The sequence below is a fragment of the Gymnodraco acuticeps genome, unplaced genomic scaffold, assembly GCF_902827175.1.
Source record: "Gymnodraco acuticeps unplaced genomic scaffold, fGymAcu1.1, whole genome shotgun sequence".
NCBI lineage: Eukaryota > Metazoa > Chordata > Actinopteri > Perciformes > Bathydraconidae > Gymnodraco > Gymnodraco acuticeps.
Window position 1 is genome coordinate 2293854 of NW_022990054.1, and position 25342 is coordinate 2319195.

General features: G+C 43.6%; 3 protein-coding genes across 10 annotated transcripts in view; 1 reads left to right on the forward strand and 2 right to left on the reverse strand.

Moving 5' to 3' along the window:
- Positions 1-15626, forward strand: part of mob2a (MOB kinase activator 2a) — a 62191-nt gene extending 46565 nt beyond the window's left edge. For 3 of the 6 annotated variants that reach the window (XM_034215843.1, XM_034215838.1, XM_034215840.1), the window contains exons 2-5: positions 8253-8413; positions 9649-9742; positions 13152-13276; positions 13816-15626. In XM_034215843.1, the coding sequence (XP_034071734.1) occupies positions 8253-8413; positions 9649-9742; positions 13152-13276; positions 13816-14135 (700 nt within the window). In that variant the 3' untranslated portion in view covers positions 14136-15626. Of the gene's footprint in view, positions 1-270; positions 512-4066; positions 4357-8041; positions 8071-8252; positions 8414-9648; positions 9743-13151; positions 13277-13815 lie in introns of those variants that run through there. The other 3 variants (XM_034215837.1, XM_034215839.1, XM_034215844.1) reach the window with 3 other exon arrangements.
- Positions 15627-17117: 1491 nt separating this feature from the next.
- On the reverse strand, positions 17118-19347 carry kcnj11 (potassium inwardly rectifying channel subfamily J member 11). Its single transcript, XM_034215860.1, has one exon. The coding sequence runs from the start codon at positions 18753-18755 to the stop codon at positions 17598-17600; it is 1158 nt and encodes a 385-aa protein (XP_034071751.1). The 5' UTR covers positions 18756-19347; the 3' UTR covers positions 17118-17597.
- A 510-nt stretch (positions 19348-19857) lies between these two features.
- The window catches only part of abcc8 (ATP-binding cassette, sub-family C (CFTR/MRP), member 8), an 86716-nt gene continuing 81231 nt past the window's right edge, over positions 19858-25342 (reverse strand). For all 3 annotated transcript variants that reach the window (XM_034215857.1, XM_034215856.1, XM_034215859.1), the window contains exons 37-39: positions 22827-22960; positions 20616-20678; positions 19858-20157 (exon numbers count right to left, since the gene is read on the reverse strand). In XM_034215857.1, coding sequence (XP_034071748.1) covers positions 20020-20157; positions 20616-20678; positions 22827-22960 — 335 coding nt within the window. In that variant the 3' untranslated portion in view covers positions 19858-20019. The remainder of the gene's footprint in view (positions 20158-20615; positions 20679-22826; positions 22961-25342) is intronic.

Sequence of the window (25342 nt, forward strand, 5' to 3'; positions counted from 1 at the left end):
AGTGTATTTGCATGTGTTGTCCTTTGTTTAAAAGCCATGATTATGTAAACCTGCCCAATAGCAGGCACTTACAGTACATGTAGCGACACCTTTTTATTCCATTGTACTCCACGATACTGGCTGACCACCTGTTGCTACATTGTAACTTCACCTAGGGGAGATGCCCCCAACCAAGTCCACATGGGCAGACTCTGACGTCCGCCCACCCTCTCCTCTGATTGGACGAGAGGACTGAGAGGGAGGGTCTTTTCTAAACTTGACAAAGTTGTTCTCCTGACCGTGCAGTCATAGTAAGTCAGAGCTTCAGATAGATTCAAACTTTGGTGTGATTCTCATGGACTCCACCTGAGTAATTTGAAGCGGAAAGTAACTCATTTGTGTTCATTTTCTAAACCATGGTCGGAGATTATTGCTCCTTTTCTGGAGATAAAACGGACATGCACTCTCAGAAAAACTCCAAAAACGGACTAAGTTGCAAAATGGTGCTTCAGGCAGTCGGAAAAGTTCTAAGGTAAAACACCGTTTCTATTCATACTTGACAAAACCGTCTCTGCTATTGTTTTCGGAGCCGAGCCTCTAGTGTAAATGGCACAATTGTATAATTCATTTAGGCTTCGGAGGATCGATGGAGACGTATTATCCGAGTATATAACGTTTAACTTGTGTTAATATGTCGTGTTATGCTGTTCTCAGAAGCTTAACACTTCACTTTAGTTTTATTGTTTCCCCGACGTTGTATTTAATCATTCCGCAGTTTATTACACAGGTACAGACGTCCGGTGACTGACAGATATTAAACCGAATAAGTAACGCTACTTTGTGCTCATGTCCCGGCTGTTGCCTGCGTAACACCATTATGCTTTACCATGCCTCTATAACTCAGCCTGGAGGATAAGTAGTTGTCAACTCTCAGCGCCAATTACACAAGCACCGGGACCCTCTGGTTCCGGGGTCACAGCGATTTAGCAGCCGGTGGTGGTAGGGGACGTGGAGCCTGAACGCCTCATTCCTCTTTCTGCAGCTCTCACTAACAAGACTCAACAAGAGCAAGAGAAATGTGACACCGTCTCCTCATCTAGTCTAATAAATTATTCAAGAGACTGTTAACGATTTAGCATGCTTAACCTAAAGAGGAAATTATTTTAAATCAGTTTTAAACGTTTTTGGTTTTAACCAAAATTGATAAATGAGCACACTTTGGACAAGGTAGCAAGCCTGTAAATCCTTATTGACTCTCCTTTTAGAGAATCCTACCAACACTGTAGGCAGTTCATTCTAGTGTTAACATTTAGGGAAACAGGCGAAACACTTTGAAATTGGATCATGTGATTGCCTTTTTCTGAATCTCTCTTTTACCTTTAACATACTTTTTGTTTACTACTCGTAAGTGTGGTCAGCATTCTGACATATCGGACGTAACACTTGAATAATGCATAACCCAAATAGGAGTGTTAACAGTGGGTTTGTGTGGCGAAGAAGATACCCACGACGGTCACAGTGATTGTAATTAAGGCAATATTTGAACCTATTTGACACATGAGTAATAATACCCTGTAGGTGTCATGTGAAGAAAACCTGCACTCATCATGAGTGCGTTCCTCCAGGGGACAGACCGTCCTGTCAATGCTTTGCTTAAGTTTCCTCTTACCTTTCAAATCTGGGGACAGGTGTGCTTTTAAGCAGCAGCCCCAAGGGCTCAAGCCTCAAAATATATTGTAGTCTGTAAAGATTCAGAGAGAGATAGTGAAGAGAAAAATATCCACCATTTTAGGATCTCTTACGAGATTGTGAGCATGAGGAAATGAACACAGTAGAGAGCGTTATTGTAAAGTATCTTATGTCTTTTGCAAGAACCTTTGACAGATCCAGTCAAGTTGGGCTGCTCATATTTGTGTTGGAACTCGGCACCTTATTACAGGAATCAGCTGCTTACAGGGAAATACACCAAGTTATTTGCCTGGGAGGCACATCGGGGGATTTTCACACGTTTGACGTGTATTGGAAAAACTGAACAAAAAACACTCCATCAAAGTTAACAAGGATGCATAGCTCCTTTATGGGGGGGGGGGGGGGGGGGGGGGCGTAGACCTGTTTATAGCTCCACTTTTAACCAGTTTGCTCTGCCTGTGAATGGTTGAATGTCCTTTGCTCGGAAGCAGGTATGAATACTAGAGTGGGATAGATGGCTTCAATAGATTTTAACGATCTAACCCTTTTTCACATGTTTATTTCTTGCTTATATTGTCTACTGGAATAGTGCTGGGTACAAACCAAAAACACACATGTTTTTTTACTTATTTCATTCAGTAGCAATCCAGATGTACTGATTGGATTGATTCGAGTGTAGATACATCTCTTTCAGCTCCTCATTCATAAGATCCTTGTCGATAGCTTCCTACCATACCATTGTCCCAGCCAACCTTCTTCTAACAAGGTTACATTTTCCAAGTGCTTAACCAGGGATTCAATCTTATCTCCACCCAAAGACCCCTTTCCTGTCACACACGTTGTGTTGTGATGTTAAAGAGGCCCCATTATAGTGCCGGTGGGGGGTCTTTACATACTCTGCAGGCCTCAGAGCCACTGAATGGGGTTTAGCATAGGATGACGAGGGGAAAAGGGGGGTAGCCACAACCTGTGTGTGTGTGTGTGTGTGTGTGTGTGTGTGTGTGTGTGTGTGTGTGTGTGTGTGTGTGTGTGTGTGTGTGTGTGTGTGTGTGTGTGTGTGTGTGTGTGTGTGTGTGTGTGTGTGTGTGTGTGTGTGTGTGTGTGTGTGTGTGTGTGTGTGTGTGTGGTGTGTGTGTGTGTGTGTGTGTGTGTGTGTGTGTGTGTGTGTGTGTGTGTGTGTGTGTGTGTGTGTGTGTGTGTGTGTGTGTGTGTGTGTGTGTGTGTGTGTGTGTGTGTGTACCCAAGCTACAATTCCCATGTACTGATTTACAGTGCCTCTGACACCCCCGGTGATGCTACTGATTAAGTTGTGGCAGCTGTGCCTTCTTTGTTTGTGTTTTCTTCTTATCTCTTCACTCCAGAACTCAAATTTACTGAAAACTGAAATATTTGTGCACCAATGCTCTTTTAGAAACGTCATAAACTACTTTGACAGAGCGGTTTACTGTGTAGGCTTAAGTACTGCAAGGCAAACGTCTGGTTTAGTCCATCCTTAACTCTGTCTCTTTTTAGAGCTGTAATGGCTGCTGTGGTTTAGCTTCAGTGTGCTCAGACTGCCTGCTCTCCTCTGTCTGTGGTTTTTTGGGGGAAAAGGGCCATTGAGTCTATTCAATTTAAATCTTGAAATAGATCAGGAGGCCAGACTACGAGAAAACTGATCCTCCTGACTGAAGCTACTCTTTTTACAAAATGGCTCAAGTTAGTTCTCTCAGTTCCATTCTTATCGGAGATTAGAGAGATATCCTGTTGCTATTGATTTTTGATTGCAGTTTTTCTAACCCTTCAATGCTGTGAACCTTATAATCAGTAGGAGCCTTCCTGACATTCAATTGATTCACTCTCAGGTGTTTGTCTAAAGGTCAGTTTGAAGTGTTTGATTTCCTTAGGCCCCATTTACACGGAAATGAAAACGAACCGAATTCGATATCAAAAAAGTATTCCGTTCACACGGATACGGCTCAATAAACATGTCCCTTCACACGAGACCGCTCGACCCGCTGGAGACGCTGTAGTACATATGCTGGGCCTGTAAGTGGCGCTGTACTTCCGCCACAAAATACACCAAAAGCGGCGAAGAAGACCCCCGAGCATGGTTGCCTGGTTGCCTGGTTGCCCTTCTGTTTATTCTCCGCGGTGGATTTAGCAGCATGTAGTTCATGAACTTTCTCCATGTCCACTTGTTGCTGATGGTTGTGGTAGAGGAGCTGTAGATGTTGCACTAACATCTGTAGCATGGTCAGTAGCTACTGACCATGCTACAGCAGTGAGCAGCAGAGGTGGGGAGAGGCGGGGCTATGGCTTCATCGTTATCAGGAAATGATCGTATAGGACGTACACACAGAGCCGTTTGGCCCCCCAGAGTGTTCCGTCCGCAGATCTATCCACCTTGGGACCCGTTATCGTTTGCGGGGTCCGTTTCCGCGGTTCTTTTACGGCCTCGTGTGAACGAACGGGCTATACGAAAGAGAAAAGTAGCGGATACAACCTGTTTCGTTCCCGTGTAAACAGCACCTGAATGCACCTGGGACGAAGTCCTCTGATTATGGTTTCTGGTGCCTGTTCTCTCTCATAACCATTTTATAGACTCAAGGGGCTGTTTTCTAGTCAAACAGTACTGTATTCACAACAGGGTGCGACACGGAGAAGCATGTTTTGGCAACCTGAATGGTCTCATCTTGTTCCAAAGAGGTAACAAAAATGTCTTGTATTTGTTTTTAGATGTTTTGTTCCTGAAATGAAGATTCTACATGTAGGATAAGTTTGCAGTCTAAGAAAATCCCTCAGGACTCGTCTGTCTTAGAAAAGATTGTCTGTGTCTTGTCATTGATGGATGCTCATGCACGCTGTTTATGTGTTTATGTACCCTCGCAGATTACATTAATTGCTTCCATATGCTAATAGCTCAATTCCATGGTGTTCTAGAAGCATTCATTGTGCTATATATATATATATATGTATGTGTGTGTGTATGTGCAGTCTTGAGGAAAGTGATTCAATGAGCTTTGTTAAACTGGTTTTAGAGTTATGCTGTTTTCATCAAAGACAGCCCCTTAATACAAAATGTATATCCTCTACTTTTTAACCTATAGCATGAGCATCAGTGTCTATGAATGGTTGTTTGAATGTTGATATCATTACCAAATATATAACTAGCATGGTCTGAAATGTTCCCCTTTTGAAACATTGCTCTGTGTATGTGGGTGCAAAGCGATGAGAGGGAGCTCTTTAGTAGCAAATTGCAGTGTTTTAGAGATAGCACTTAAACTAATTCTCCGGCGCAGCTCTGTAATGTGGCCTCGAGTGGTTCCAGGATTAATTGGAACCAGGTTCTGGTAATGAGAATGGTGAACCTGCCAGAGGGCTCCTCCTTAAGTTTATTCGGTATTCAGCTAACACACAGCAGCTCATATTTGCACCAGTGTGAGGACAGAGAGATGTATGTTTGGCGCACTTAAAATCAATATGGCATGCACACACTTGTCGTCACACACGTGCTTGCCCAGGCGCACTCTCTCAGACCAAACAAGACTCTCTTCTTCTGTTTTTTCTCGAGCCCTGTGCTGGGATCAGGCTTGTGACGCAGCTGTTGTGACCAGCTGAAAGGGAAGGGAGCAACAGCCAGCGACGTGTGTTAGATCGTGTGTGTTTTCTTAAAGTCACAGGTGTTTGTGCGTGCAACATAGTTCGTTCGATGGGTACTTGTAGTGGGACAGAAGGAAAATGAGTTGGTGAAGACGGCAGGGGGCTGGGGCAGGTGGTGTTGCTGGGAAAAGTAAAAGGGATAAGAGAGTCGTTAACAGACACAGTTGAACAGCTGTCACTCCTCAGCCTCTGCAGCACTGACCTCGGTGTCACCCGACTATACAACCCGGCTTCCTTATTGTGTTTTATTGCAGATAAACACCAGCATGTCTGTCTTCCTGCTTCACGCCCTCCACCTCTCCTTAATAAGATCAAAAGAAATCAGTTTTGTACATGTGACTTTCTCATGGTGTTATTCCACCAAGCTTGACTATGTTTTTGGATCAAGAGTCTGTCTGGTTCCTGTTGGTGCCAGGCAGGCTGTGGTCGTCTCCCCCCCCCCCCCCCGGCCCGGGAGACATGTGCCCGGCCCCGGCCTCACTTCCCCTCCACTCCTGCCTTCTGGCCTGCCCTGATCTGTCACTGATCTGGTGAGGGAGAAAGAGACATCTGCTGCCTTTTATGGCAAAGACTTGCCTGGGAGAACTTTATCAAGAACAGACAAAAGCCTGTGTGTATGTTGCAGCGAAGACAGACTATGCACGTATGAGGGGAGGAGAGCTGGCAGAGAGGAAGTTCTCTTTATCCTAAAATAAACTAATGGCTCCAGAATTTCATCTCCCCTCACCACACAAATGTTCGCTAGAGGTGGAGGGGGCGTTTTGTGGAAAATGATGAAATTACAGAGGCAGGAAATAGCTCAGGGAAACAGAATGCTTTCAAAAGGAAAAGAAAGGGGGGCGAAGAACTGACTTGAACCTTTTTCCAGGAGCAAAGCATTTCTTATGAGGAGCTTAGCTGAGCCTTTGAAAAGTTGTGACGGTATCTATGGATGAAGCTCGGGTAAAGCTCTTTCACGTGATGGAACATGTAGCTCACCGCGCAAAACCACACATACCACATGAATCTGTCCGTGTCCTTATGAGCAGGAAGAGGGTTTGTCGTCTGATTTGAGGGGGAGAAGGAACGCAGACAGATAAGGAGAAACCAAACGAGTTAGCAAAACAGTGACGGGAAAGAGCTTTCGGGGAAAAGCAAAAAGAAACTTGAGTTCAAATGTGAGTCAGAGTAGAGGTCATAGCGTTAAAGGTGAAGACCAAAAGATAAAGGAAAAGGCCAAAGAGAGAAGAAGGAGAGGGCAAAGATGAACATGAGGCCTGAGGCTTTTGACCCTGAACAATAGGCAGTTTGGACAGGTGAGCCTGCAGCCATGAAGAGAAAAGTGTGGAAACACCTTCCTACAAGCCTAAAGAAAGACAATATATTGTTGGGGGGGGGGGGGGGTGAAAGAGAAAGTGGCCTCACATTAATAATTAGCCTGCAGTGTCCTCGGTTTTTCAAATGAGGCCAAAACACGCTCTGCAGCTGCCTGATAGGAAGAGCCGAGCACCTTGATGAATCATTACCCAACTAATGAGAACCTGAGCAGAGTCCTGTGTGTCCGCGGACGTGATTGTGCAAGTGTTGGTCCTTCAAGTCTTAGCTTTTTTACATGAGGCCCACAGGCAGTTTACAGCTAAGCATTTCTCCTAACAGCTAAATTAGACTACAGCGGACATGCAAGGGGGGAAACTTAAACATTCACAAAGTAAACGGCTGCTGGCTCTGTATGCATCCACATGTTGACATGCCTCCCCTTGTTTGCTGAGGCGGAAAGCAGGGCTACGCTTCCTGGGGAGGGAATTCAACTGGTCTCGTGCTCCACAGTGTTTATTAGTTCCCATGGATATCAGCTGGGCCTGTGTGGATCTACGTCCTCTCCTCATTCCTTTCTCCCCCCTCGGCCCTCTATCCTTTCTAAATATATTCCTAATCTCTCAGGCTGCATGTGGACTGTGCATCGAACCCCAACATTCATCGCTTCTCTTCTGTAAAGTCCAGCCATGGTGCAGCATGGCCTGAGTAAAAGTGAGAGGGGTTTAACTGCTGCTGGAAAACAGTCATTAGTGCTGTGAGAACAGCTCTCTCCAGTCCAGGAGCCGGAGCCGGAGCTGCCGTCTACAGGGAGTGGGACTGGGGAGGAAAGGGGACAGAGCCAGGAACCCATGGCTGGATCATTGTGTTTAGACAGAGGGTGTGGAGAGAGGAGCAATGAGAACTGATTGAAGGGCTGAGCGCAAGACGGGCGGAAATGAGGGTCAACAAAAGCGCAATAAATTCATGCAGCAAACTGAACTCCCTTGTCCTGAAGCCACCCCAAACAACGGTAGCCGAGCCAAGATGGAGCAAAATGAAGATGAAGGGATAAAGTCATCACAGGGGAAGGAAAGCATTGAACAGATACTGTCGATTACATTAGCCTCTGATTTTCCCAGACAAGGATTTCAACCTTCGACCCCAGATTGCACTGCTTCCATTGATACAGACAGGGGCTGGGGGGGGGGGGGTTACAGCCCTGGAAGTGCAGGAAGAGTGTGATATGACATCCCGGTGCTAAAACTAGCAGTGGAAGTACAAGGCGCTGGAGACGGCTGTCTGAGTGGAAGCTAAAGACCTAACATCAGGTCAGAGGTCAGAGTTAGGGCTCAGGTACAGAAACAGAGGACCCTTTGTTCAGGTCTCTGTGAATGCAGTTTTTGAAAAGTAACGTTTTTCTGTGATTTTTGTGAGAGTCTGGCGATTCAAGTGTCTTGTTTTGTATACTTCTATGCCTGAGCTGAGGTAATGTACAGGTTATGAGTATCTTTTTCATACAACATAACCAGTCAGTCAAGTGTATCCAATTCATTGCACTGTCAAATGAAACGGCAACTAAACCATTCGCATCAACCTTTGCTTTCTTTTATTGCTCGATCGAGAGATGTGCAGCTCCTTAACCTCTCCCCCTCTCTCCTGTGTTTCAGGAAGTCGAAGGCGAAGCCAAATGGAAAGAAGCCTCCGGCAGAAGAGAAGAAGCAGTACTTGGAGCTGGAGTACACAAAAATCCGTGTTGTGGACTTTGACCTCAAGGAGCTGGTGGTGCTGCCCAGAGAGATAGACCTCAACGAATGGCTAGCCAGCAACAGTGAGTTACCCTGTAGTCAATGATAGAATATATGTGTGGTACATATAGGAGCTCAAACAGTCAAACGCATAACTGAGGAAGATGTCCTGTACAGGCAACAGGCTGTTAGCAATTTAACATGGCCATATTTAGAATGTGAAAGGGGCACATTATCTTATTTATCAAATCAAAATTCATGGCCCTTGTGCAACATTGGAATTGTTTTTCCCAATTGGTATGCACTTGTTTGGAAATGACGAGATGTTTCTGGAGCTGCAGCTCTGACAGAGCCAAGCCCATAACACGATCCAGGCCTGGCACCGCGCCAGTCTGTTCCCAATAACACCGCACAGCGCTTCATTAAACACCAGCTACCACTTCCGGCTTCAGCCTTTTAACTCCTATTGAAATATATTGTTGTCCTATTGAGCATCATCCGTCTCCCTCCCTTTGTTTTCGATAACATATTCAAACCAGTGTGAGGGGAAATTAAGTAACGGATAGGACGTGTTTTCACATGTTAATGTTTTGTAATGAGAAGTTATGTAAGCTGACTTGTATCAACTTGTGTCTACTACTAATTGGGATTTATCTTGAACAAAAACATAATGGCTGAGCTTTGTTTTAATTAAATAGTTTGGTTAACAAAATCAATAATGACTGGAGCCATGTCCTTCTTCCAACTCGTGTAAACAAGCAGTATACTTTTTTCAGAATTGGGTCATTTCTTTAACTTTATAGTAGATTGTTACACCTTATTTAACATCATAAGATGCAGGTTAATCAGAAGGTGTATCCTGTGAAGCTTCATATTTCCTTTATAATTCATGTAATTCAAAATGTTCAGCATGTCATAGATGATTTAAGTTTGCTTTAGGCTCGAACAACATCCACACTGACAGTTTTCAGCAGAGCAGGCTCTGTAGGAGTTTCCCTACTGGCAGAAATACCTGTTTCAGGGTTAAGTGACTGGAACAGCAACTTAAATGCTTGTGAAAGCTGCAACCACCTCCCATTATTTTCATTTTTCCTCACACGCTGTTAGAGTATGTGATGTATTGCTGTGCATGTTGCTTTCCCATTGATCACAGTGATAGATGCAGTAGAAAAGTACACAGTCCTCTTTGAAGTTCAGGCAGTATTTGAGTTATTCACATCATTCTGTGCTGTTATTTTAGTGTCAACACTATGATGTATTCCTGCATAACAAATGAGACACTGACTTACAACAAAATGTCTGTTTGTCTTTGCTACAGCGACAACGTTCTTCAATCTTATCAACCTGCAGTACAGCACCATCTCAGAGTTCTGCACTGGAGAAACCTGTCAAGCCATGACGGCCTGCAACACGTAAGTTATCTCCAGAGCTTTTGGTTTATTCATCGCTCACCTGCCGCGCTCCATTGGTTTATTTATCAGAAATGGGTTAATTCATCATGGGATGTTTCCCTGGTCAGCGAGGGACGGCTCACAGAGGGTGCTCTCAGGTTCATTTGAGTCTTTGGACGTCCAACATAGTCCTGGAATGTGCAGCATGCAGAGTCTGCGTACTGCAGTGAGCTGTTTATTTACCTAAAGGCCTTTATACATTTAGTATGTACATTGTGTCTCCATGCTAGCTGTGATTCAGCACTGCGTACAAAAGTCTTAAAACTATAATCCACTATGGGGCTCAGCAGTCTGAGTAACTCAAATGAAGTGGGTTGTTTTAAGACCCGATTCCCTCTTTTCCTTAACATCCAAAGCTACACACACACAGGTTTGACCCAGAACAAGTCAAGACAAAAACCATTTTCACTTTTAAAAAACTATTTGTTAAGTTTTCAATTGTTTATGCTGCAAAACACAAGCAAAAACCCCTGTAAGTGTTTCAGAATATCCTTATTGCCAATGTCCCTACTCATCGGCAGTTGCTCAGTCAGTAGGGGCTTGGACTGGGAGCTGTAGGGTCGCCGGTTCAAGTCCCCGACCAGACCTAAAATATGGAGTGTGGACTGCTACTTGGAGAGGTCCCAGTTCACCTCCTGCCCTGCCGTGGTGCCCATGAGCAAGGCACCGGACAGTTTTTTTACCCCTTGACATCATTTAGTTTTCACAGACAGTGAAGCTGCTGCATCTGAGCCCTTAGCAGAGCAGTCAGAGATACACAAATAAATAAAGACATCCTGGTGACACATGCATGCTTCACCTTTCATCCCTTTTGGTCCAGGCTGTGTTTCTTGCTGGTACATGAAGTCTGCCAACATCATTATAGCCACTTCACAAAAAGTCCCTAGATGGAGAGCAGTGATCAAACTGTGACCAAAAAAGTCAGCCATTAACCTCAGGACATTAGTTACTATGCTAATGCCAGCTATGGGGCTGCCAATAACTCACTGGGCAGATTCCTCAGAAAAACGGCCTGTGATGTTTTTAGGAGGTTGAATGCTGGTTAATTAATGGATAATACAAGTCAGTTACCCGTTTCTTTGCACGGTAAAACAGGGCATGCCTCTGCAGCGGTTCATGTTATAGGATCATCACATGGAGGGCCATTCATGCCAAGCTATCAGAAGGGGAGGCGACTGACTGTAAGCATTTATCCAACTCGTTCGCCCTGTCGGGGCGGGGTGCGTCTTTATGTGTGAGCTCTCGTCTCCGTCATTGCCCCTGTGTACACTGAAGGCTGGAAAAACCTGATTCCCCACAACACTCACTACACTGCTCCCAACACATTACATGCGGTCTACTAGCGCATGTGCAAATATGACAAAGGCACCGATGACAAACAATACATTCATTGAGTGATGATGACACATATGTGACAGGTTTGCTGAGAGTCAGGAGTTAACCTCTCAGTCAACAGTAGATTTTTCCACTGCTGTCACCTTTAGCTACTCCTACGAACCCACACCCTGAGCAAATGCTAGAAGCCAGAGGGTTTCGCCTGCAGTGTGTGGAGAGAGGAGAGAGCAGTGTGGATTAACATGTCTTTGTTTGCAGTGTCTATTGACCAAAGGAAAACAGACGCAATTCTTTAAAACATTTGAGTTCTTCTCACAGCTCCACCCCAGATTACACTTAAATGGTAATGAATTCAATAGAACTGTGTTTCTTAGTGGAGGCACACTGTGTATGATTGAACCTTCCCCAATGCCCGCTGTCCAGCACCACACCCTTTCCTGCCTGGACCTGCTGCCCCCCCCCCCCCTTTTCTGTGGTGAACTGAGCCACAGTCGCAGCAGCGTCAGTGCCCCTGCCCGAAGGCAGAGCTCGGCACTATTTTTGGAAGAAAATGTTTCCATGAGCTATGAGGGAACGGAACCATTTGGTAGCTATTTAGACTCATTTTGTATGGGAGGGGGAATAGATGTGTGTTTTGAGATATGTGTGCTCACACTGTTCATTAGCGTCGGGTTCTTATAGCCCATTTACCAAGAGTCATTTACAAATCTCCTATCAAATATTTAATTCCCTATTTGCAAAGAGTTTGCGAAACATTAAGCTAGTCATTAAACTCAATCATTTAATCTGTTTACCTAAACTTTTCTCCTTGGGGTGTTAATCAGACACAGCTTGTTGTGTTGTATTGCTTTTATTACATCCTTTAAACATATAGACTGCGCAGGTGTGTCAATCACTGCACAGTGGGCCCCCCCTTCCCATTTCATCATCACTTATAAACATCACAACATAAACAGAAACCATTTATAGGAGATTGGAGATCGGAGGGGCAATAGGAGATTACATGATATACGGTTATATAAACAGTATAGAATAAAGAAAGAAAGAAAACAATACAATAAGACATATTTTCAAAAGTGTAATACATTTAATATAATCCTTTCATGCCATAACCAATCTGTTCATAAACAGTAAGTAAACTATCCTCCGTAGAATTGTTTATATTGTTTGAGCCAAGGTTTCATCATGTCGGAGTGTTTGTAGGTTAGTCAGCGTCACTCCCAAACACAGTCAGTCTAATCCTGAGTGAGTCTGGTGGTCATCAGGGTCAGGTATGTGGACCACTTACATTCCTCAGGATTTGTAATGTCTGCTCCACTGCCTCCCAGACCCTCTAATTGCCCACAGAAACACCTGCATGCACATTTCTCATCAGTTTATTAATCGACCTCTCCAGATTGCGGGTCACTCAGCTGGTCTTTTGTCTCCGTGGTTACTAGTCCCTGGTTAGCTCCTTCATCCTCTTCCTAAGGTGTCTGGTGACCTTCTAGCGTGACTGGCTCTGTGCCTCTGACCTGCTGATTGACATTTGTTAACTATAACTCTGATCCGCCCGCCTACACTTCAGCTATCTGGGTCATCCCCTCCGGAAACATTTGATCAGCAGAGGGATCGGAGGGGGGGGGGGGTCCTGTAACAGCAGGAATTGTTCACAATCTTGAAATGAAAGCTCCAGTTCAGGGAGTTGAGAAAGTCCACCAGAATGAATCATGTTATCTGGATAAGGCTGTGTTGTAGTGCAGCTAGACCGTATCTTAATCTGCACCGAGTCATTTATAAAGCAAGAAGGCACTGAGACAATGGGTTTTCCCTAAATTAGGAAATAAGGGATGTCTCATAGGCCACCTGCATGTTGTTTTTGTTCCTGCTTGAATACATTTCATCACCAGGAAATGCGCCGCTTTGTCTTCAACCACAAGTATATTTTACAAGACATTCACTATGATTAATAAACCTATCACAGTGATATGTCTTGCATGGTATTTTGCAATGTGTTTGTGATTCAGGGATTCATGTTATTCTTTTCTCTTTTTAGAATATACTACTGGTATGACGAGAGGGGGAAGAAGACGAAGTGCACTGCTCCACAATACGTCGACTTCGTAATGAGTCTTTGTCAGAAACTGGTCACAGATGAGGAAATCTTTCCCACAAAATATGGTGAGTTTTCCTCTGAAGGTTATCAAATCAAATCAAGTTTTATTTATACAGCACATTTCTAAACGATTTTTGGTCGAGCCAAAGTGCTGGTTACTGCCTGCTAGAAGTATCTGCTGTGGTTCTGCTGCCCCCTGCCGCCTCAGATGGAGAGTCAATGACTAGTTAAACATAAGGATATTGATTATATTTATAGCATTTCACAATCATTTTCCCCATCGTTTAATCTGCCGATTACTTCCTCATCAATTGATTGTTTATTTAGTTTTAAAAGAAAGGCTTATTACAATTATCTGGATATGGATCATAAATGGACATATTGTGATTGTTTGAGGGAATATTAGTATATCAATTAATAAGGCTTTGAATAATGTTTTAAAGGGCAAAGGAACCTCTTTTTTAATGTAAATTTGACCACTTTTTGATTGTACAGGTTTTTTGAATGGCAATTTACAAAACTCTAAAACACCAGCAGTCCTTTAATCTCCCTCATGGTGAATATTGTGCCTAATCCTGTCTCTCCTGTTTTCTTTTCTCTTCAGGCAAAGAGTTTCCTAACTCCTTTGAGTCCTTGGTGAAGAAGATCTGCCGATACCTGTTCCACGTGCTGGCTCATCTCTACTGGGCGCACTTTAAAGAGACGGTGGCTCTGGACCTGCAGGGCCACTTGAACACTCTGTATGCACATTTCATCATTTTCGTAAGGGAATTCAACCTGGTCGACCCCAAGGAGACCTGTATCATGGACGACCTGTCCGAAATCCTCTGCGCCCCCGCCCCGCCACCCGCGCCCACCCCAGCACCTTCAGCCCCAGACTCGGCGCCCTCCCCTTCTTCACAAAACCATGTGACGGAGAGATGAGCGTGGGGGGGGGGGGCGGCGGCGAGACATCAGCCCCGGGGTGATTGAAGATCAGATAGAGAGAAGGAAAGACAGCCTGGCCCCCTTCCTGGGCGCCAGCAGGACTTAAGAGACCTTCCACTACCCTTATATTTCGCTACAACACCATCCTACCAGCCGGAAGGAAGGAAGGAAGGAAGGAAGGAAGGAGGAGGTGGGGGGGGTTTCGAGGGGTTTGGGGTGGCGGGGAGGGGTTTGTCACGCCAGCAGGAATTGGCGTGAGCGTTCCTCCCAGGGGCAAATCCCTCCCATCTTCTCTGCAGTTTAAACTAGGAACAAAAAGTATGTGTATGTTTTATTTTTTTTGGTTTTATTTCACTTTAATTTTGTTGAAGTTTTATTTTTTGTTGTGGGAGGGGGGTGCAGTGTGTCCCTTCACCTCCCTCTGACCTCTACCTAACATAAAGTACAGGAAGGGGGCTCTGCTTTGCTTCAACCTACTATTGTACAGTGCTGTTGATGTGTGGAGAGAGGGGTCCCCTCCTCCCTGCTGGCGCTGGCCAATAGGGAGCCACGTTACTGCCTGGCGGGGCGATACTAGCCAATCACTGTTTGGGTTGCTTTTGAGTGGGATGATTAAAGCGCTTCCTACTCAGGACCTGAGAGATACGTCACTGCTGCCAGAGAGAATTTAACTCTTTATTTCCCCTGTTCTCGGTCCCTTTTCCACCAGACTGCTCAGTCCTTCATGACAGATGTTGATGGTGTTTAACTATAGTCACATTGCCCCTAACAAACATGTCCCAGAGCCCACCTCTAGAGGGCAGCACACATAAAGAGAAGGTCACAGACACAGGGAGAATGAAAAAAATAAAGACTGTATGTTAGATATTTAATCTGATCAGAGAGGTGATGCTTTCAGACTGACTGAGGTTGAGTCAGAGCTGTTTGCTGGTGTTCAGCATAGCAGAAGCCCCCCCACAAAAAACCTCCACCCGCTCCAGCAGCACAAAAGGACAAAGACATGAGGTAATGTCTGCAGGCCCACAGAGGCAGAGATGGAGACAGACAGAGGGGTGGGAGTGGATGGTGTGGAGCTGCTCTGCTGTGTAACAGTGACCAGTACCAGTGCAAAATAACACAAATCTCCACTTCTGGATTATTGTTTGACCTCTCCCCTTTTACAATTTGCTTTTTAAAAAAGATTATCAGAGGAAGATTAGTTCAGAGATAATAACAATAATGGTATCATTACACATGTATAGAAAATGCACAGTCTGCTTGGACTTTACTGTACAAAGAATCACATTCGGGTTCTATCAGACATAGCCTCTGTATGGAGGAGGATTGGGTTTATAATTCTCCTTTTTTATTTATTTTATTTTTTATTTTTTTTGCAGGGTTCTTCAGTTTTGGCTCTCGTTTTTATGTATTTTAATTATTAACTAAGTTAAAAGCAATTTAATATTTTAAGCTCTGCGGATTATAATCTAATAAAAGAGAGAAATGCCATTTTGTGTCTGTCTTTTTTTATCAGTGTGTCGATTATTCAGGACGAAGGAAACATGAGCGTCTTGTGCTCAGCCTCATAAACACAATGCTATTTTTAAAAGGGACCTCAATTTATTTTACAGGTCATGAGGAGTGCTGCTCGGTTTGTAAACACAGGGCCCTTCTCATTTCTCTTATTTTTCATTTCCTTGCTCCTCGGTCTCGGTCTCACCGGAAGTTGATTTGTCTGCGCCATCTTGAGTAGCGTCCCAATGGCCTTATTTTTGCCCGAGGACCGAGGAGCGAAGAGCGATAATAGAGGAGCTATAACCGAGGAACCACCAGACCATCCTTCGATGAAATCCTCAGACACTCGCCCCGCCCCCTTACTGTGTATCGCTCACTGATTGGACGATGCAGTGCATGCACTGATCTGATGCTTCTTGACATGAGAGCAGTTTCCCAGCGGAGTGAAGAAAATACATGAACCTCACGGGAGTCACTCCTCAGTTTATACCGTGTTTTGTTTCAATTAATGTATCATTTAGTTACAAATATGTGATATATCTGAACAACAAAGTGGTCAAAAATCATTTTATTCATTTTTTGGAAACATTTTCATGATCGCTTTTTTCGTTTTATATTTTCATTTATTGTCATTTCCATTCAATCAGTCATTAAGTGCTATTAAAATGTTAATTTGCTACATATCCAAACAAACAAACAAAGTGTGCAATCCAATGAATGTTAATCTAACTGGGTTTTGATAGATAACATATCTCTTTTTCTTCTCTGAATTATTTTATTTATTTTGTGCACTCTAATCAATATTAATCAAACTATTGTTCGTTTATACATTTTAAGAATGGCGTTTATCTTTTTTGAGAATGAGTTCTTGTTTTATTTTATTTATTTGGGTCTACAACAGATGATACAAATGTTTGTGTCAGTAAATATGTACTAACAGAGGCGGGGGTGTGTGTGGAAATAACGGGGACAGAGCTGGCTGCTGTCAGACGATCAGCTGTGCGGCGTCATCACAAACGGACGTCGCTTCACGTGACGCTCCGGAGGAAAGGACGTCCCATTGCTCTTAAAACTAATTTCCCTGCTTCTCGTGGTTTCCTTGCATCTCTCCATGCTTCCCTGGTGGGAGGGACTAGTCGCAGGGAAACGACGCAAGTGAGGGAAGCAATGAATCCATTTAACCGAAGTGAGAAGGGCCCACAGTTTCTAATATGCTCTGTTACTGAAGGAGCTTTGTGAAGTAAAAACTGCCAACAGAAAGCCTTTTTTTGTAAACCGGGGTATGTTTTGAAAGGGACGGATGTCAACCACCAGGAAGGGAGGGTCAAATGAATAGACGGTTGTATTATGGGAACTGTAGGATTGCGTTTTTGAATATTTGAATCATACTAGGGAGAAGAAGTCAGAAAATCTAAGCCTCTGCTGTTGGAAATGTTCCTTTTTTGCTCTGTTGTGAGAGCTAAAACAATAAATCAGACGGGAAAGTTTATCTATCCACAGTGACGATTTATGACATTATACAAATGTATTGCATAGTTCTTTGTCTCGATTTCTTTACCAATTTAAAGTTATTTTCTGCTTGAAAAGAATATTAATCGTTGTCCTTTTTACAAATCATGATTAAGACTCCTTATAAACAACACACTTATTAATATGAGATATTATTATGGAGCTCCATATATTATCCTTTATTGTTTATAAATACATGCAGCCACCTTTGATTAAAACAAAGAAATCAAACGCATCCAAACTGGACTTTCTTTTCATTCTGGGTACCAGAACTCCCCAGTTTTTATAAGAGTTACACACTGTTATTCTCAATGCAATCTATGTACATAGCCACACTAACCCTGAGTAAAAGCTTGTTGATGTGCGTATATCTGTCTGCATATAGAAATGGGATGTGTATTACTGATAAGAGCAACATATATTAATCATAAAATCATATTTGTCAATTAAACATCTTTACATTTCCATCCGGGACCTGCGGGAGGCCGCGGAGGCCCGCCGCCTTCTCACGGTCGCCCGCAAGGTGACGCCCTCGTTCAGCTTAAAGCGCGCGATGCCTCCCACATCGTCCAGCTTCTTGGCGCTGCAGGAGGGAGTCGGGACCTTCATCGTGTTCCCGAACTTGGAGTAGTCCACCGCGTACATGCCGTCCTCCTCCGAGACTGTGGGCACGAAGCGCTGGCCCCACAGGATCTCCTCCGACACATAGGAGGTCCTGGCCTGCATGGTGATGCCCGTGGTCTCCACCACCCCCTCCAGCACCGCCACCACCTCCACGTTCTCGTGCTGCAGGTCGAAAGCTGACATCGAATACAGAGGGCTGTCCTTGTCGATCACGTGACAGATAATTAGCGGGGACACCAGGAAGATGCCATTGGTGCCCACCGGGTTATCCATGTGGATGTCCACCTGGTCCAGAGGCACCACGTCGCCCTCCTGTGTGGAGGTGCTCCGGACCACCTGCAGCCGTACGGTGGCGCTGATGATCATGCTTTTCCTCAGGTCCCCGATGCGGATCATGAAGCACAGTTTGTTGTTCCGCACGGAGATGACGGCGTGCTTGCTGAAAATGAGCGTCTCTGCGCGCCGATGGGCCTGCGCAGTTTTCATGAAGATGCAGCCAAGCATGATGGCGTTAATGAGCAGCCCAACGATGTTCTGTATAATCAGGACGATGATGGCAGATACGCATTCCTCCGTGACCATCCGGCCCCCAAAGCCGATTGTCACCTGCACCTCTATGGAGAAGAGGAAAGCGGAGGAGAAGGAGTGGATGTTCGTTACGCACGGGACAAACTCTTCGTCTGTCTGGTGCAAGTCGCCGTGCGCAAAGGCAATGAGCCACCAGATCATCCCGAAGAGGAGCCAGCTGCACAGGAAGGACATGGTGAAAATGATGAGCGTGTGGAGCCATTTTAAATCCACCAGAGTTGTGAAGACGTCCTGCAAGAATCGACCTTGCTCTCGGATGTTGGTGTGTGCTACATTGCAGGTGCCATTCTTGGCGACAAATCGAGCTTTCCTTGGTTTGGCTTTAAACTTCGGCTGCTGGACATTCTCAGCCAAACGTGTGAGCAAGTAATCCTCAGGAATGAGTCCTTTCCTGGACAACATAGCGCTCCCATACTATAGTCCCATGAAAAGGGAAATATTTATCTTTATCCCAACGCCTGTTTTTACCAACCGAGCTCCTCAGCAGCTGTCGGGTGCAGGACGGAGGGTCATGTCCGTTTTCTGGAGGTATGTGCGCTCCTCACGTTGCCTCTAGATCAGGCGCGAAGTCCCAGGAGAAAAACAAATTATTTCAGCTCCGCAGCTGCCGCCGTCACTCACAGCACCCACCGACACTCACAGCACCCACCGACACTCACAGCACCCACCGACACACCGGGAATGTATCAACGCGCCGCCCCGTCCCACCGTGAATCCACTCACCGATGGTGCGCATTAAGTGAGAGGTGCAGGAGCATAATGGGCCTCTGGCTGACTTTGAGCACCTTTGGGTGAGAAGGCAGCCTGTAGTGGCACAGTTGGCTCTGTGCTGACTCTGCCACTTCACTAAAGCTCGGTAACGTGAGATGGAGACGATGAGAGGTGGAGAGGAGGTCCCCCCCTCCCCTCCACCATCTCTGTGCTGCCCTTCCTGTGATTTGCAATGCAGGAGTAGGCCCATCACACATTAAAAGATGTGTTCAGTTGGGCAGCCACAGGCAGCTTACGCTTTGAATATGTAATGGGTTAAATTTAGGACACTATGGAAAATCACCCTCAGGCTTTTCGATATAAACTTGGCTTAAGAAGAATAGAAAGCCGGCTGTTCCCCCATAGGACCCAGATCTAGTTTTCTAATTAAACTCCCATCCTGGGGTTTCTTCCCTCTCATTTCTCTTTCAACACCACCCATGGAAACTTTATTTTACAAGCCACTGTGCTCCTTTGAAAGGCGTTTAACTAATATAAGTCAGCCAGCAGCTGACTTATATTAGTCAGCTGCTCCTCCCACTCTGACGCATCTGAGTATATGAAGATGATACTATGCTGTGTTTTGGTTCTTTGCCCTCCAGCATCATGTATCCCTCAGCTCATGTTCACCCTGCATCGGCCAGTAACTCATGTGTTTTGTACAGGTCATAACGTTTCTGTCACACAAGCACAACACATTCTCCATCCAATATCTTTTTCAAAACAGCCCCAACCAAAAAAACACGCATGTTAATGATATTTTATCTTTTATTATCAAATAATTAACAATTGTATGTACAAATATTATACAACATGATTAAAAAATAAAAAGATATATCTTCTTATATATCTTTCATGGGACAATTGCACTTTGAATGCCTTCCTCTTATGCTTCTTCTCACTTTCTGTTCTTGTGCTATTTGTCTGCTCGCACGAAGGCTCCGAAGACGCTGTCCTCCTTCTCCAGCAGGGCCTCGGGCCGGTCGTACTCCTGGATCACCCCCCGCTTCATCACAATCACCAGGTCGGCATTCAGGATGGTGTGGACGCGATGCTGAGGGCGGAGGGAGAGAAAAAATTATGTTTACACAACTTAATGAAATACCAGTCTATGAAATACACAATGCAACTTGCTGTTAAACTAAAGAAAGAGATGAAATGAGAGAGTCTGGCTCGGGAAAATGTTCCGCCGCTGCTTTTTAAAGTCATCACAGGTTTCTGGTTGCCCTTCCTTTTTTCTCACAAGTTCATCTTATCTGAAGTGAAGAGTTATTACATTTTAATATCCATGGGTTATCTTTATTTCATCATGAAATTATGTGAAGAACCCAGTCGCAAAATTGTCCAATAAGTTTAGCCTCTTCTCTGAATTGCCCTCTCTCTTACCTTTCAGGAAACAGTCCAAAAGAAATGTGTTTTGTCCACACTGCTGCTTTGCATCACTTTACAGGAACTGCATCAGCAGGAGGAAGGTCAGCGCTCTCAGGGGGAAAGTGGGGGGGAGATACTCACTGCTATAGTAACCACTGTCCGGTCAGCAAAAGCGGTCATCACCACCTTCTGCAGGATGCTCTCCTGTGGGGACAGACGAAGGTTCACAATCAAGGACAATAAAGTAAATGAAGCAAAATAAAAGTCCATTGGAAAAGCTTACATGTTCTGTTGCCCTGTTTAACACTATGCTACACTCCATATCCTGATAGGCTGCTGCACTGTACTGCTGTAGCATTGCACCCTATACTATACCTCATAACATACTGTACTTTATTTGACTATATTGTGTTGATATCATAAACTCTACTATGTCATCTTATACTGTTTTGACCACATCATATCCTCCTGGGAACCGAGGAAAACAAATGTTTTCCAATCTTCTTTATTTCCTACCTATTTAGGGTTAAAAAAACATCTTGCAATTTAGATTTTTAAATGTTACAGTATGTCCACTGTAGAGGACGTCGGGACCATTTTAGTTTGAAAAGACAGCCAAAATTAACAGATAGACTATGTAACGTATTATGGTTATAGAGTGATATTAATACAAGAATACATTCACCTTTATTTAAAACATAAGTAATTGATCTGAACATTGCTGTTTATTTGGTCAATACAAAACTAGTTTGTTTTTTGGTGAATCTTTCCAGATCTTCAAAGACCTGTAGTCAATGTACTGGGAAAGTACCTCATTGACCCCAGTCGGCACGGGCTGTAGGGTCATCTTGACTAGTTTTATGGATGTGGTCTCCATTTGACCATGCTCTAAGAAACAAAGCTTGCATTCTTGAGGCAATTCTCATTTTTCATGGCTCCACTTCAAATAAAAACAACAATAAGACATGCGTGCTACTCTTGGCCCACAGAGGGACATGTCTTTCCCGCTCGTCCCTATGTCTGTATCTGTGCGCTCATGGACCCTCCTGCATCTTTTCCCCCTTCTTCTTGACCCTCTTCTATCCCAGGTGTGAAAGCCTCATCTCTCTCATCATCTGAGAGCTCCAAATCTGAATCTCCCTGAACTATCTGGTACAGAAAATGTCTGCTTCAGTTCCGTCTCCTGCAACAATATTGAGTCATTAAGTCCATGAAGATGGTCCATTTATAAAAGGGCTGTTATTTCAAAACTTGAATTATTGAATTGCTTTCAGAACAAATTATATAGTTCCTCACATGTTAATAAACAAGAACATATTGATTTTCATGTTAAAAATAACTATTATTAAACAATATTTGACTTCTCCTCCTGCTTCTATAAAATGTTGTTTTTGGTATGCCAGCCATTTTGGATGAAAAGAAAGAATAACTTCCCAGCATGCAATTTTAACCAATGACATATCACTGGAAAGCCCAGGATGTCCCCTGTACAGTACAGGGATTGATACAGGGAGTACCTCAAAAGAGTAAAAGGAGATGCATGTTAACAAAATGTCCACTACAATGGACATTTGTCAATGGGCTGGGTCCCAGGAGTATATAGTATTTATTTTGTGCTATTTAAATGTCAGGCAACACTTAATATCAATACACTGGGGAACACTGTTAACATTTCATTGCATACAAATTTGATAGTATAATTCATAAAACTATACAAAAAGTAAGCATATTATGTAAGAAAATGTAAGTATAGTACAACATAAAAGTAGATATGTTGTGTTGGTGAAATGAATAGCTAGTATAGTATAGTAGTGACATAATATGTCATGAAAAAAGCCAGTATATTATGTTCACCCTCCCTTTCTGAGTTACACACGCTCCACTCCGGCTTCCTTTTTATTCTCCTATTCATTACCAACGCATCGGTTTCAGACTGTAACCAAGACCTGATCAGAACCCAGTATCAATACCATAATTACATAATATCTTCAAATAAATGGACTAACAGCAAACATAATTAAATCAATTTTTTATATCAAAATGTTTCTAAATGATCAGTTGATTCAGTTGCAGATTTTACATCTACAACAAATATCTCTTTAGTTATTTCAGGGTATCTGCAAATTTTTGAAGCAAACATTTATTGACTTCCTGTTTAAGAGCTCTAAGAGGAACAACAAAACCTACTTTTACTGCAGTGAAAGAAAATCGATGACTTGACTCCAGTAGACTCCAGTATTGAGTTATATTAAGGACTGAAATATTCATTGCAATTTAGCTAATATCACTGACTTTAAAATAACCCACCCTGCACCATTTTCTGTATGCCCTCACACACTGACACACACTGACCGTTGCCATGTCGATGGACGCAGTGGCTTCGTCCATGATGAGGATGCTGCTCTTCCTCACGAAGGCTCGGGCCAGACAGAACAGCTGTCTCTGACCCTGACTGAAGTTCTCTCCTCCCTCTGTCACCATGGCATCTGCAGAGGAAATAATTATAATACAGCAAGCAAAACACATAAATATTAATATTAATTTATCTTACGTACATTAATATACAGGCGGACAGATTTGAACTGCTGACACGTGACATTGGCACTACGTTATGCTTTCAACTAAATGAGAGGGCAAATGGATTGGCCTTTAACTCTTAGCTTACACATAGGCCTACATATCAGGTCTCGACATTATAAATGGCCCGCTGGCCCGGAAGCACTATTTAGACACCCCGGGCCAGCATAACGTACTTTCCACTTGCCCGCTCGGATCACTAAAAATATTGTTTAAAAAAAAATGTTTCCTGTGGTATTGGTATTTTGACTAGCAATTTTGTTAAATTGTTTCGTTTATTAACGCTACAACATAGCGTTTCGTGAGTCGCTTGTCGTTGTTGGGAGAAAAGCAAACAGCTGTTTGCTGCGGAGCGCTCCCGGGAGCGCGCTCGTTTAATTGATTGATTGATTGAAAAGTTTATGAACAGCTTGTATATTGGGTACAGTACAGTACAGCTCAAAACATACAATTGTTAAGGGGATGCAGACCAGAGAAAGACTTTCGTCTTGTTTACATCAGGGTCCCCCATTTCCAATTCATCATGTCATTTAAGACATATAAGACATATTTGACATACAGATGGCTTATTTACAATTTACATACAGGTGGTTTTTTACATACAGATTGCTTATTTACAATTTTCATTTTAGATTTCGTTCTAATACATCCTAACCGGACATTTAAGACATACCAAGTCTACAGATATACAGTTAGTAACAGAGTCTAAAATGCGAGTATATACATAGATGGGGGGGGGGGGGGAGCTGTCCATTGAACGACAGGTTGAGATTTGTACCATTACCGGGGCCAGTTTTGCAATGCTCTCCCCCGAAGGTGCTCTTTAAGAGAGGTTTTGAAGGTAAGTATAGTTTTACTTTCCTTTACAGTTGTGGGAAGAGCGTTCCACCTTGATGTGGCATAATTGCGAAACGTGTATTCCCCCTTTTTTGTGCCAAATCTGGGTTTCACATGATTTATGGAGCTCGTTCACTACAGACTATCGCGCCACCTAACCATTCGCCAAAATGTTTTTAATATCAGCGGTAACCGGCCAAGCGCCGTGCAAAAAACAATCTTCAAATGAAAGAAAGTCACCGGAGGAGTTCAAGGAGAGTGACAGGGAGCATGAGAAGAAGAGGGAGAGAAAGTTTCAGCCAGCTTGATCGATGGAGTTGGCTGCAGTGACGCATCCTAAAACCCTTTTATAATCTATCGATTAGATTTATGATTAGAAAATGATAAAAGTAGGGTAGACATGTGGAGATTATCCGGCTGAACAAAACGTGCATTTATCAAACAGGTTTGTTTTCCACAGACCTTATTTCCAGCTATTTTCCAAAACCCTGTGGAGAAATCCCATTGCTTTTTGTCGAGGGAACCAGCAGCTTACTTCCGGGTTTTAGGACGCGTCACTGCACCTCTCAATATGATGCCAATATAAACAAGGTCTTCTGTCGGCTCTGTACATCAATGCCGACCTATGCTGAAGTAAGTGAAGAGTAGACAATATAAAGGTATTGGCTATAGGGAAATGTCCCAGCAGTTTAGGATAATGAAGGTTCTAATCTAATCTAATCTATAGCCATTACATTTCTAACTCCTAATGACAGGAAGGCAGAAAGTGCATTATACTAATAATAATACTCATAATAGCAGACATTTTTAAACAATGACCACAATATCATTATTTTAATAAACCAAATATGAACAATTGAGGAAAATGAGGAAGAACTGACTGTTCAAATGTTGTAGTACAAGTAGTAATGTAGTTAGTGCATAAATTACTATTGCAACAAATGTGTTAATTTTCTTCATTATTAGTCGATTTTTTTGGACGAATGCTCCGGGCCAGTGGGTACAATGGTGGGGCCAGTGATAATACAATTCCACCGGCCCGGAGGGCCAGTGGCTTTTTACCCTTAATGTCTACCCCTGTCATATCCTATTGATTTTCCATTCACATCTCTGTGTTATGAATGATGCCAAGTCTTACAATTATGCTTAAAAATTCAAAATGTTGTCAGTGTCACATGGACTGAAGCAGTCTGTTATCCCACCAGAGCAGTGAGCGGTTGCTCTGATCATTTATAAGAAGCACGTTTAGAGGGTGACAGACATAAAGGTGATAAACTGCAGACTGACAGCAGCTAAACTAAGACTCTGGGCAGAGAGGAGGCCCATGCATCAGCATACCAAGCATTCACCACATATGTAGGTTACATCTGTTAAAGTGGAACATAGCCCTCAGATTATATCTGATCTGAAGGTGAGAGTCACTGTCATGTCAGAACCGTGACCTGAAGCCAGCT